The following is a 14,587-nucleotide window of genomic DNA, read 5'->3' on the forward strand; positions in this document are numbered from 1 at the left end:
AAAAAAAAAAAAACTGTAAGACCCACGCAGTACGTGGACGCTACTTGGTGGGAGGAAGGGTATCTAAGTTTGCTCCGTAATTGTATGTTTGCGGTGAAAAATAATGCAAATTAACATAGCTAATTTGCATAATTTATGCAAAAATCAGCGCAAATTGATAAAATTTCATTTCTGAACTTTGATCAGGATGGGACTTAGTAATCACTATTTCCGTCTGTGTGTGGGGGTGGGATGTCCGAATGTTTGTCCGGAGCTGTATCTGGGGAACCGTAAGACCTCACGGGGCGCTACTTGGTGGGAGGAAGGGTATCCAAGTTTGCTCCGTAATTGTATGTTTTCGGTGAAAATATGCAAATTAACATAGCTAATTTGCATAATTTATGCGAATATCAGCGCAAATTGATAGCGGTGCATGGTAACGAAACCTTGTGACAGGAATGATACACACCTGCTGATCACCTGATTAGTTTTTGGCGAAAAGTATGCGCATTTAGTTGTTAAGTTGCATAATTTATGCGGAACGCTTCTACAAAATGGTTGGAAATCTGAAGAAATCCGCCTTGTGAAGCTGTTTCTGGGGATCCGTAAGAATGCTAAGCCCTATGATGATGAAACGTGGTGGGGGGTAGCATGACCAGAGGATCTCGACCTGATTCGATTTTCAGCGCAAAATATGGTAATTACCTACCTAATTTGCATAATTTATGCATAATATGCAAAAACCTTTTTTCTCGGAGACTAGGGGTCGCACATTCTTCAAACTTGGTGGGCAGGTGCATCTTGACCCCAGACAGAACAAGTTTGTATTGGTTAGTGGGTGAAGGTCACTCGAGGTCATCTAAGGTCAAATTACTAAAACTGTCGTATGGGCATGAAACTTGGTGGGTACAGTTAACATTTAGAGTCAAATTTTCTGACGGTCATTTTGGGGTCATCCGAGGTCACTTAGGGGTCATCCGAGGTCAAATTACTAAAACTGTCGTATGAGCATGAAACTTGATGGATACACTTAACATTATGAGTCAAAGTTTCGAAGGTAATTTCGGGGTCATCCAAGGTCACCAAGGGGTCATCTGAGGTCAAATTACTAAAACTGTCGTATGGGCATGAAACTTGGTGGGTACAGTCAACATTTAGAGTCAAATTATCGGACGGTCATTTCGGGGTCATCCAAGGGGTCACCTGAGGTCAAATTACTAAAAACTTGTATGGGCATGAAACTTGGTGGGTACACTTAACATTTAGAGTCAAATTTTCAGACGGTTATTTTGGGGTCATCTGAGGTCACCAAGGGGTCATCTGAGGTCAAATTACTAAAACTGTTGTATGGGCATGAAACTTTGTGGGTACAGTCAACATTTAGAGTCAAATTTTTGGAAGGTCATTTCAGGGTCATCCGAGGTCACCCAGGGTCATCTGAGGTTAAGTTACTAAAACTCGCATGGGCATGAAACTTGGTGGGTACAGTCAACATTTCAAGCCAAATTTTTGGAATGTCATTTTGGGGTCATCCAAGGTCACTCAGGGTCATCTGTGGTCAAATTACTAAAACCTCATGTGGATATGAAACTTATTGATGGATGTATTATGCTCTGCAAATAAGATATAGCTACCAACCAGCAAGATGTATGATTATGCGTGTGATCTGGCACATACAATGTATATGATTTCACCTGTTGCACATTCGACTGCAATTACTTTCACATTCAAAAAAGCACAGAGCCACAGCGCCATTGGTGCTCTTGTTCAAAATTGGGGGGTGGGACTATACTCGAATTTCAAAAAAAAAAAAAAATTTTTTTTTTTTTTTTTAAGTTTTTATTTTTTCGGTTTTGTAGTGTCCCTAGACCTAGACCTAAATGCTAGGATCATTTATGGTTGACCTAAAAAAAAAAAATTAAAAAAAAAAAAAATTTCAAGATATTTTGTATTTTAATATGAAAATTGATAATTTGTATTCATGTCATAGTCTATTAATGATTTCAAAATGCATTGAATTTGAATGCATTTTGAAATCATTAATAGATTATGACATGAATACCAAGTATCAATTTTCATATTAAAAATACAAATATCTTGAATTTTTTTTTTTTTTTTAGGTCAACCATGAATGATCCTAGCATTTAGGTCCAGGTCCTGGGACACTCAAGGCCGAAAAATAAATAACTTAAAAAAAAAAAAAAAAAAAATTTTTTTTAAATTTCTGAAATTCTTCGAAAATTTGGGGTGGGACTTTACTCGAAGGTGGGACTATACTCGCGTCAGTACGGTAGTTCCGCATTTGACATGGTTGAATGGGTCCTTTTTGTTGTTGTTTTTCACAATTTTGTTAACGGAAGCGGAACCTTCTATTTGACGGCACGACCTGTCTGGTGCTTCCTTGCTTGTTGGACTTAACAACGACCGGTGCTGCCAAAACAAACAAAACTATTTTAGTTGGAAACTCGGCCAAGTTCCAGCATTACAGAAAGTAAAACTGAAACTCTTGGAAATGGTGATATTTTCAAAAGAGTAGATTTGTTTGGACCATGATACATGTCGAACAACCCACCAAGGACCAACTCCTAAATATGTTTATTGAAACTGGTTTGGCCCTTAAAAAAGGTGAATGCATCCATGTTTGAATTTGAAATGTGTTTGGCCCTTCTGTGGCCCTTGAAATAAAGTTGAAAACTCTATCTTGACGGCTGATGTAGGTAGACTATGATTGAACCAGCTCTGTAACTCTCAGGCTCTTTTTGAGTATTAGTGCCGTCATCATGCATAGGGACTTAACCTACACATTTTATGATTGGATTTCCTGATTTTTCATCTGCAGTCATAGAAATCATATGGCTATTACTATTTTTAACATGAATCATTTTCCTTGCGCGACTTAATGCTGTTACTATATTTATCCCAGTTCATGAGTCACAAGGTAACATTTAGGCTCCAAATGTGGAATTGTGCCAACATTGGACCCCAAAATGCCGACCGGTGGCTATATGCCGGCTTCAAGAAGGAAAATGTTAATTTGTAGTCTTGCAAGTTTAAAGTCATTAAATTAGTATAGTAGCCACTAGCCAGCTCAAATGGTGGCACTGGCACCATTGGATTTCAAAGTGATTTCCAAATATACATGTATGTGCTAGAGAGACTTGCAGTATGTAGGCAGGGACTGATTCAGTGCTAAAAGCCCTCAAACGTTAGGGACCGTTCACAAACACTTGTAAGGGGGGCCTGATGCAAAAAAAAAAAAAAAAAAATTGGGCCCCCCTTTTACAGACCTCAAAATTTCAGGGCCCTTTTGACATGAAAATTATGGGTCAACCCCATAGAAAAGATATAAACTCAAATTTTCCAGGAAAATTTGTGGTCATTTTTTCAGGCCCCCCCCCTCTTAGAGGGTCAAAAAATTTCAGGCCCCCCTTTTTGCATCAGGCCCCCCTAACAAGTGTTTGTGAACGGTCCCTTATCATCGTTGAGCATAAATCGCTTCATTTGTAATTAATCTGGATGTGAGATTTTAGTTAAAAAATGTCACTTCATGGGCATTTCAGCAGAGTTGCTGAAACAACTCCACAACTAAATTTGCTAGAGTTTTAGGGTTTTGAAAATAAAAAGTTTTAAAATTGTGAGTTTTGTTTCACATGCTTTCCCCAAGGGTGATTTGAGTAGGCCTAACTCTGTGTAACATTTCTAAACTGTTCATGACAATATCCAAATGGGTGAACTTACTGTGATGTCATTAAATAAGGAATCAAAACCAGGTCTGACTATACCTGACGATCATGCAGGGGAAAAAAAAAAAAAGAAGAAAACTATAATATTAAAAAATACAAATTGGGAAATAATCTCTATAGAAAGTTAATACAGTAAAACCCTATTACGTATAACGAAATCTGATACAAGAAAAACCCTGTTATAAAGAAGTATTTTTCCAGAACCACTGAACCAAGATACAACATTCTTTTGTTATTTATTGTTTTTACAACCCTGATATAACGAAATTTGGATATAATTTCTCTGTCCCTGACAACTTCGTATATTAAATTGGTTTCCACTGTAAATTGGATTCGTGGAAGGATTGATAGAAATTCACTTCCCCTCATTTGACCAAAGCCTACATAAAGAAAGTTAAGAAATTATATTTATGGAAGCATTGACAGAACTTGCATTGTATTTGATCAAGGCCGCCTTAACCACACTTAATCACATGCACCTATCATGCAGTGTATCAGATTTCACAACAATTACACAGTGTTTTGAAATTGTATCAGAGAGAGATTATCAATCAGGCAAAGTGCAGTGGCCCTTCTATAGTTTGTAGAAGCATAGGTAGAAGTAGCAGGTAACCTATCAATGAATGAGGCAACCTTTGATCCTGTATTGGAATTGATGACCTCATCCTGTCAGGACAGGAATGTTGTCAATTTGATCTTCGATGCTTATCAGATAACGAAATATTAAAATATCACACCATATCCAAGGTCCATCGTGATGGGGGGGGGGGTTAATCCAATATGCGAGGACTACCAAACCCATTTGCTGTCATCCAGTGGAGGGGGGGGGGCAAACTCTGATGAAAAATGGGTTTAAAGTACAAAAGAGGCTTAAAAGTCTTAAATATCAGGGTTCTTCCCAGCTTACCAGGAGAGGGGAGGGGGAGTCCTGGCTGCATTAGATAGTACCTTTACTGACAGGTGTTTGGATTAGTGCATTCTCATTGTATTATTATAGGGCAATAATGACAACATTGTCTCCAGGGTTGTAGCTACGCTGGGCGGTGGCGGGCGGCCCTGCCCGGCACTCAAGTTAATTTTGAGCCCAAATACCCGGCACTCCAGTCTCAAATGTTTCAAAATCAATGAACAATCAGTATAAAAAATTAGCAATTCTTATCAAAATTTCAATTTTTTTACCATTTCATATAAATTTTACCCGGCACTAAAATTTGCCTAGCTATAACCCTGGTTGTCTCACATGTGGTATTTCATATTGTCATAGATTTGTATACCATACATCAAATTTCACATGGTCAAGAATAAAACGTTATTTACCAAAATGTATGTTTCTTGATTTTATTTTTCTACAGATCTCATGTTGTGCTTGAAAGCCTAGAGGACGCCTCCATCCTCAGCAGCGAAGACGACTCGCTGTGCGACAAACACGGATGCCCGGCCTACGTGAGCCCCGAAATTCTCAACCCAAGCAGTAGCTATTCCGGAAAATGCGCGGACATCTGGAGCCTCGGCGCCATCCTGTACACCATGCTCGCCGGGCGGTATCCATTCCATGACAAGGATCCGTCGGTTCTATTCGGCAAGATCCGGTGCGGGAAATTCAACGTCCCGGATTCGGTGTCGCCGCAGGCCAAGTGCTTGATTCGCAGTTTGATGCGAGTGGATCCTACCGAAAGACTAACAGCGGATGAAATTCTGGAACATCCCTGGTTAAACAATTTTACTCATAATAAACACATGCCGATGAGATCGGGAAAAGTTGTAGATGATCAGTTGGTACCTGACATGGGTATCGCTGACGACGATGACTCATTCTTCTCATAGCTGAAAATAGAATTTTTGTGTTTATTTGTTTTTTGACAGAAAACTTAAAAATCTGTATTTAATATATTTAAAAGTAATCAATGTGAACATAGAGATGCCACAAAGCATTTAGGGATATTCACCTCTCTTCAGGAAATTCTGCACTACATGTTGTTTCCTTGCCTCTTGACCGCAGCAGAGAAATAGGCCTGCCTACCCATAATGCATTGGGAGAACTGTGCTAAAACATACAAAACTCATTGCTCAAAGGAATGTCAACACAGAGTCAATTATGCATCTTGCATCGAAAGCCGCAGTTATAGCAATTGTTGTAATTGTTCAAAATTACATTATGCACTGGTTTATAGATAAACATCTCAAAAATAGTAATTATCCCCCCTTTAATAATGGCCATTATTAAAAAACGGGCTATTGTATTACAAATCTTGGGGTACATTGATTTAAATGTAGGCCTATGCTGCAACACCAATATTTATTGCTACTTCAGTTATCAAAATGTGCAGAAATAAATTCTGCTTCCAATGCATTTTACAGATTTGTAATACAATAACCGGTTTTGGAATAATGGCCATTATTTGGGGGGGGGGGTGTAATTACTTTTTTTAAGATGTTTATTATTGGTATATGGTATGATGGCAAGGCATGATTCTCTGCTGTGTGTGTGTGTGTTTAGCATTTGAAAATAGTACTGGTATGGTGGGTATAACGTTTCTGGACCACTTTCTTCAAGCCAACCTACACCACATCCTGCCAAGGTTTATATTTTTGAATGGCCATTGCAATAAGGAGTCCAGCTACCTATCTGCTGTTTCAATCATGGCTACTATGAAGCCACAGAATCGGATCATTCAAGGTGACGAGGTCCATCCATTTTACTTCAAAATCTTCATCAAAATAATGTTACAGTTACCACATACTCTTTGAACAATGGTACATGTATGCTTGACATGGCATATTGAACTGAACTATTGAGATTTCAATCTCAAGTCGCATGCTTTGCTTTTCAAAAGCAGGCATTGGGCTTATCCATTTTGAGTCTATACACCCCCTGTGACAAATTTTGGAAATATCTTCCACAGGGGGTGTAAGAATTTCAAATGGAATCACCACATTAGCCAGCTCTGTTTGAAACTCCCTCCCTCTGTGGAAGCTTCAAGTTGAATCTTTCTTAGGAGGGTATTTACATGTAGAGCTGCCTAATGTGTTCATTCCATTTGAAATGCATACTCCCCCTGTGGAAGATAATTCCAAAATCTTGTACAGCAGGGGTGTGGATTTTTTAAGTGGAATAGCAAACAAACAATTCAGGTTTTTGTACATAATTCTTCATAAAGATTTATAACAGAGGCATTTATTGACAGTCACAAGTTTACAAGGTAAAGACGCAAAGAGCTTAGACTTAAGGAGTACCAACTCAATATTGCACCATGTGTAATACTGGTAAATCCACCATCTTGCTTTGTCATGCAAGGCAAATAGTGTACCACCTGAAAAGACCTGCATTTATCGCCAAGAGCCCGAATCAAACAATAATAGTTTGCATCCTTATGCTTGCGTATAATAAAGGTCTGCGTGCTGACACTAAAGCACACAGAATTTTTGTCACGCATGACAATGCAAATAAGCAATAAAAAAAAATTACCAGGCGCATAGTGAGATAATCCGGAGGTATGCTACACACAAGCGGAATCGGTACTCTTTGGTTCCACTTCATTGGCTTAACGATCAAGTACATTAAATTGGCAAAGGCGTGGGTGGGATACAAACTGTACCTTCGAAGGCAATGCAATTTGTAAAACAATTTGTATTTCATTATGTAGGTACATGGACCTACAGATTTTTGATCATTACAGAGCTCATGATTATAACGCCTGTGATTTATTCATTTATGGTACTAAAAACAGCAACTATAGTTGCTCGTTTATAGCGAGATATACTGCGGTCCATACTGTGCCATGGTCCGACTGTGAGTGACTCTGTTCCATTCAGTACCATGGCCGTTTGATCATCTCATTCCATTCAACAACGTGGTCAACCGTCCAAGGTTAATATTTTGTGAGGACACCCATATTCATTTCAAGGCAATTGATGTGTCCAAAGTTAACATTTGGACCCTAAAGCAAAGCAATTTAACAAAATTTACAAGTATTTGTGGGGTTAAAAGCTGTGCTCTGACTACGAGCTCAATTGAGACCCTGGCGTAAATATGGCTTATTTTTTGTACCAAAAAAGTGTTATTCTTTTGAACCTCCTTGTTTTGCAGCTGTAAATGGGCTATTCCGGTTGAATTTCATCACCCCCTTGGAAGACATGACCTTCATCTGCTACGCAGGTGTTGCTTTTTTCAAATGGAGTCGCCCATTGAGCAGGGATGTTAAGTTTTCAGGCTATTGTGGTGTCCAGATTTACACCATTTTTATTTTCAGCCCGTTTTAGGGCCATTCTGGTCATTTTAACACCGTTTTTCATGCTTTTTGTCAAATGTGACTTTCATCCCAGATTGAGGCAACTCCATTTGAATTTCACACTCCCTGTGTGGAAGATTAAGGTTATGTCTTCAATAGGGGTGTATGGATTTCAATTGCAATAGCCTAACATGATCCTTTGAAAGAGAAAATATATTGAAATGTTCAATTTATTATGTTATTTCCTCTACCCCTTTACCCCTTACATGTTGATATATTAGATCCAAGCATTCACCTATCCGTTCAGTAGCACAATATGTTCGTAAAGTTGTTCTGATCACTGTTTCTTCCAACCATCAAAACTTTTCAATTTATTACATTGTTTACCATATTTGTTAATGTTTCTTTGTGTTTTCAAGTGCTGTATTTGTAGTGCCCTGGGTGCTTAATATTACAAGTACATGTAAGTCATTTAAAAGGGATGGGGCACTTTTGCCATAATCATGATTATAAGTCTGGCTTACCAGTTATCACCCAAAACTATAGTAGTAAAACTAGTCCTACCATGCTCAATTACGTTTTCAGTAATTTCAAGTAGCATATGCGTGCTGCACTGTTGAACCAACATAGGTACTATACGGGTTTAGATTTAAAACAGCTACATGGGTAAGACAGAATTTCATCATGCGTTGTTACAATCAACTCATGCTTTACCAAAGGTTCTTGACAAAAACTTTGCGATTCTCACTCTAAAATTACAGTGCAAAGGTAGTCATAAGAAATTGTTAAAATTGTTTTGGGGGATTTCTCACAACTTCATCAAATACGTGTGTAGCTGAAAAGCTAAGCTTTAATAACATTGAGGATGTTGTGATCAGTCCTAATCTGGCGTATGGGGGCGCTGTTACAAGTTTTTGCCACCTCAAAGAGGAACCCCCTGCCGATGGAACCAAGTGGGATACAATTTATGCAAATTTGCAGCGCGTGATTATTACTGTCATTTAGCCAAAGTATTTTGTGTATATAGTATTATTACATAAAATGATGAAAGTTAAAATAAAAATAATATAATTGCCGATGGCATCAAAATAAAACCTGTGTGTTATGCATTGCTTATTTATGTACCTTATATTCCATAATGGGCTATTCCATTGAAATCCATACACCCTATGGAAGACATGACCTTAATCTTCCACACAGAGAGTGTGATTTTATGAGTGACTACATTTGAAATTCACACTCCCTATGTTGAAGATTAAGGTCATGTCTTCTATAGGCTTGTATGGATTTAAACGGGAATAATCCAATGCAAAGTGTAACTGTAACCCCACACTGAACATTCACATTGGCTAAATAAGCTGCATTTTTGCTGGAAAGGGGCTGGTTCTTGGCCGCCATTTTCTTCGCAAAAGGCATGTTCTTCCTCCTGCATTAAAGAATTAAACCGGAGGTGACGGCACCAGAACAAATGAAGTCATTTCATGCATCAGTATACTGCAGCACCACCAGTTCCAGTTTTTATAGAAGTTCATTGAGTACATCTAAAACTTTCACATGTTCATGTGTCAAGTGACAGCTATTGCAGAATTACATTAGATCAAGCTGCCCCATTTCTCCAATAACCATGATAACATCACAAACAAGTATAATTGCACAATACGGTTACCTAACTTTTCTCTTGTCTGGGTTTGTGGTGTAAGCTGGCTAAAAGCCAGAGATGTTGGGTACATGTATAACATATTGGCAAGTTGCCCATGCATGCCATAGTGTGAGCAGTAGGATGTGTTCTCATTTTCAGTTCAAATGATGCCAAAAATAGTGCGCATTCAAAGCAATAGAAATCCAGGTATTAATAGGTGTGTTACGTGTGTGTGTTTTCACAACGTGGGCATCCAGGGACATTTTTTAATTTTTGCTCTCTATAACTGCCAAGAGTGGTGCGCATGTAAAAATAGGTGACCCGATGTTATACAGCAACGAAATTGTTACCTTATTGCCAAATAGCGTTTGGCTAATTTAGTTTTCTCACTATGTATAGCTGCCAAAGTAGGGCACATGTAAAATTAGGTGACCTTATCTCTAGAGCCTCCCCCCTCTTTATCCCATCAAAATAGATTTTGATATCAGAAGTTTCTTAATAGTGCTAGCTTCATCCAGGCACGTAGCCAGGGGGTGCGGTGGGGGAATGCACCCCTCCCCCATAAATCGGCAAACACAAGTAACAAAAATGTCAAACATTTTGATAAATACACCCCCAAATCATGAATTTTCTGTGAAATTTATTTAAAAATAAGGGGTATAATCCCATAGGAAAATTACCGAAAAATGGTGTGTGCACCCCTCCAACTATCAGGACCCCCAATCATGGACGGTGCCCCCCCATAGGATGACTCAAGTTACGCCACTGTCACTGTCTACCAGGACTCCGTTCGGAAAAAAGTTAGTCCTGTTTCGCCTGAATAGTAGTCATGACCAGGACTCACTTTTGCAAAACAGGACTTATGTATTACTTCTTACTAGCTCTTACTGGTCTATTAAATAATCCAATGGCACAATTCAATAGCCCCATGCAACAATAGTACCGTAGCTCAAATTCTGACACCAAATTGCGATGAAACCCCATTTTGGTTTACCATTTCCTATTTCCTGGGTATATCGCCTGTATGGTGATGGGCTATGGTTCAAGACAAACAGTGTACGTAGCTTGATGTTGTGATTGTTACTCTCAATGCCCGTCTCATGGGCTACAGTAGGCAAGTAACAGGCCTGAAACAAGGCATGTAACCCATTTATTTTCATCCTTAGGGATGATAACCAAGTGGTGGAAGTGCCCAAAATCTGATTTTACATGTTTTGGCATAAAACCACCAAGGCAAGGGACTCGAAGTGCCCCCCCATGGGCACATACTTGTGGCCTTACTCAAAACTCATTGTGTATGCAATGTGGCTCACTAGATAGTCGATACAAGTTGCACAAGAGTGAGACATACAACCAAATACAACTGAAACCACAGCTTGTGATTTCTAGAATACAACCAATACAAACCAGGGTAGCAAGCCAGTATTGCACAATCAGGGGATTTATCCATTTGGCACACTGAATCATGACATTGCAGGAAAAATCTCGAAAGTTCCTTAACACCACAGGAAAACAGGTAGAGGAACAAAGTCCGCATTGGGCTAGCTATTCAGTTGAAATCCATACACCCCTGTGGTTATGTCTTTCACAGGGGGTGTATGGATTTCAACTGGAATAGCCCATTTCCTTATAATAAAAGGACAGTGTCCTTGTTATAATACTGTAAAAATGGAAATTTTCATGTTACATTTTTTTTCACACATCGTGTTCCAAGCTTCTACCGCGAAAATAACAATGCGCGAATATATTTCTTTTGTGTTTGGGTCAGTGTAAGGAATCTTAGAATCATGAATTTAAAAAAGAAGGTAAACGGTTCAAAATTGGCAAAGCGCGAAAAATTAATAGTGTAAAAATGTCCACTTTTACAGTAATCAGTGTGCCGTTTCCTGTACGGTACATATGTATGTAAAGGGATATAAAAATATGGCTAGATTGGAACACACTTCTCTGTACATTGTATTGGTCTTCCTGGTTATAAAATCAAAACAATGTAACATTTGGTCTGTGGAATGCATTCTTACACTTTGAGCAGGATATACGTGTATTTCCGACTTTCTTGTTATTTTTGAGGAAGTGTGCCTTTTTGTATCAGCACCCAATCCCAACACCCACTCAGGCCTCAAAATTTAGGGAGGACACCCCCGGGAGGACACCAGGCTATGGCTTCTGTGCCCTGATTTCAAAGCATTCTTTGGCCCCGGGTCTTTGGCGGGCCTTTCTTCATGCCCTTTGCTCATTGGCCTTGGGAAAGAATTGCCTTTGAAAAATAAAATTTGAGGCCTGCACCCAATAAACATGTACTTTTGTAGTTGGATACAGTAGCGGTGCCAATGGAGGGGGGGAAATGCCCCTTAGTCAGAACTCTTTCCCCAGTAAAATTTTAACTTTTTCAGCAATTTTGCACAAAATTTGTTTATTTCCCCACATCCCCCTCACCCCGATTTTTTTTTCAAATCTTTGTTTCAAACTTCAATTTTGAATATGAATCTAAAATAACTACATTTATTTTTAAGGCATCTTTTTAGGGAAAGTCCAGATGAAAAAAATTATGACTTAGGCCCTACTATTCCTGATAGTATGCCCAGCATTCTTTTAGTTGTTCCCCCTCCCAAAAAAAACACATGGGCTTCATGCTATATGCCATTTCACCAAATGACCATCTGCATTTGAAAAAAATTTATATCTCATCCAGAAAGGTTTCGCACTAACTATATTGACATTTTTACGCATGTAATTTTTTTGCACTTTGCCAATATTGAACTTGAACTTATTTTGAATTCTCAATTCCAAGCTTCCGTACAGTAAACTGTAAATAAAAGAAAAATCAAAATTTTAAAAAACAGAAAAGTGACGCCAATCAAACAAATTTTTTAGGCCTTATACAGGCGAGAGAAATGACAAAGAGTATGGGGGGGGGGGTGTATACATAACGGCTCTGCTTGCAAACAAACTGATTACCATGTGCCTTAAAAATACAGGTGCACAATTAATGTCAGTGGAGTAACCAGGAATTCGAACGGGGGGGTCACAACTTGTAAATGTACTGACGAAAATATTTTTTTGCCGACGGAAGTTATGAATTTTTTTGGGCTCAGTGCGCTCATGAATCTAAAAAGTGGGGTGGGGGGGAAGGGGCGGATAGGGCAAAATTTTACAACACGCTTCTTTGTGTATCAATATCATTCAATGTGGCAACATCAAAAAGAAAAGGGTCACATCTAAGATTTGAGGTATTTAGGCTACACACTCTTTATTTCTTCACCCTGCATAACCAGTGCACACAAAATTGTCTATTGCTGAGCCCAATTTATTTTTAACCAATGCCCTTCGTCTACTGACGGCCTTAGATAAACCGAAGGCCATGATGATCACTGTCCCAATACTTTCAGGTCATTTCACAACTTCGAAGATATAAAACCTGATAGCAGTTGATTTATTGCACTAAGTTCTATATGCACAGCCTATATGCTTTATCAAGATAACAATGTGATCTGTGGCAATGCGTAAAGTCCGATTCTTACTCCACATCGCAGCGCGATGCGATGCTTTAAAAACATTGCAGCATCGCGCGAATCGCTGCTTTTCGCTCATTTCAGCGGTTTTTGTTACAGTGGAAACTCATTATAACGAAGTTGTCGGGGACAGAGAAACTAGTTCTTTATATCCAAATTTCGTTATATCAGGGTTGTAAAAACAATAAATAACAAAAGAATCTGGAAAAATACTTCTTTATAACAGGGTTTTTCTTGCATCAGATTTTGTTATAATGAGGTTTTACTGTATATTATTTTCAGTGTTTATTCAGTCTATTTCTGAATCAAATTCACAGAAAATGAAAATCATGGTTTTCAGTGTTTTTTTTCCAAGACCAGTTTCCATGCTTGTATCGGTGGTGTTATGTATAATGGGTGTTTTTAAAGAGCTTCATTGACATAATGTGGGTGCAAAACTTCAGGATTTTACATTTATATTTTGGCCAACATGAAGGTGATTTCTGGTGTGAAATGGGAATAACGCAAAACAACATAATAAATTACACCTAAACGTACTGTTTCTTCTTTCAATTTATTGTCCATTTGAAAACTTCAGGTACACAAGCACCGGTATTAAATTATAAATTATTTGACATAAAGCCAAGAAAAAAAAATGTTTGCTTGTCCTCAAATGAATTTTAACAATTGGGTCAGGATTTCTTTTTTCTTTTTTTTCTTTTTAATTACTAGCAAACTCTACTGTTTGTATTAATTAAAAGGGCATTTCGTGATCCACAGCCTCATCCCCCACTTTTCTCAAAAAAGTTGAGATTTTTATATCACTGGAATACTCTGGCTACATAATGTTTATGTACAAAATATTTCTTGCAGATTAATTCGCTTAGCAAAGATATCGCGAAATTTGAATTTCGCTCTGGTGCACCAGAACGAAATTACAACGTATTGTCTATGGAGCAGTGTAATACACATAATCATGCATAACTCGCAAACGCAAAATCGGAATCAACTGAAATTTTGGGAATATGCTTTTTTCGTGGATACGTACTGAAAAATGTCATAAAAAGAGGATGCTAGGATCTCGAAATACTCCTTTAAGGCTCAAAATATGAAAAATCTGACAATTTTGTTGTTAAAATGATTCAACTAACATTACTAAACTGTTGAACACAAGCTCTAAAATACATTTTTTTTTTTTTTTTTTTTCAGAATGCAAAAATTTGAAAAGAAAAAAAAAACTTTTTCAGGAATTTCTAAGAATAGGGTTGGTATTCTTTTGTACAGTAAATTGAAAAAAACCTTTTTTTCTGATTTCCAAAATTAGGGTCGGTCGGTTGCGGGCAAGCAAACATCTTTTTTTTGGCCCAATTGCCCACCTCCAGTCATTATCTTCCAAAAGGCAAATTTTATATTAAATCCAAGTCCTTTTGACATAACATATATAATTCATACATTTGCAAAAAAAATGGATCAAAATTACATAATTTATGACTTATTACATGCAAT

At 38.1% G+C, this 14,587-nt stretch overlaps 1 protein-coding gene across 1 annotated transcript in view; it reads left to right on the forward strand.

The window, feature by feature from the left end:
- Nucleotides 1–7,674, forward strand: part of LOC140163066 (tribbles homolog 2-like) — a 14,379-nt gene extending 6,705 nt beyond the window's left edge. The window contains exon 3 of the mRNA XM_072186437.1: nt 5,075–7,674. Within this exon, the coding sequence (XP_072042538.1) occupies nt 5,075–5,546 (472 nt within the window). The 3' untranslated portion in view covers nt 5,547–7,674. The remainder of the gene's footprint in view (nt 1–5,074) is intronic.
- Nucleotides 7,675–14,587: the final 6,913 nt, after the last annotated feature.

This window comes from Amphiura filiformis, chromosome 10 (genome assembly GCF_039555335.1).
Source record: "Amphiura filiformis chromosome 10, Afil_fr2py, whole genome shotgun sequence".
NCBI classification, from domain to species: Eukaryota; Metazoa; Echinodermata; class Ophiuroidea; order Amphilepidida; family Amphiuridae; genus Amphiura; species Amphiura filiformis.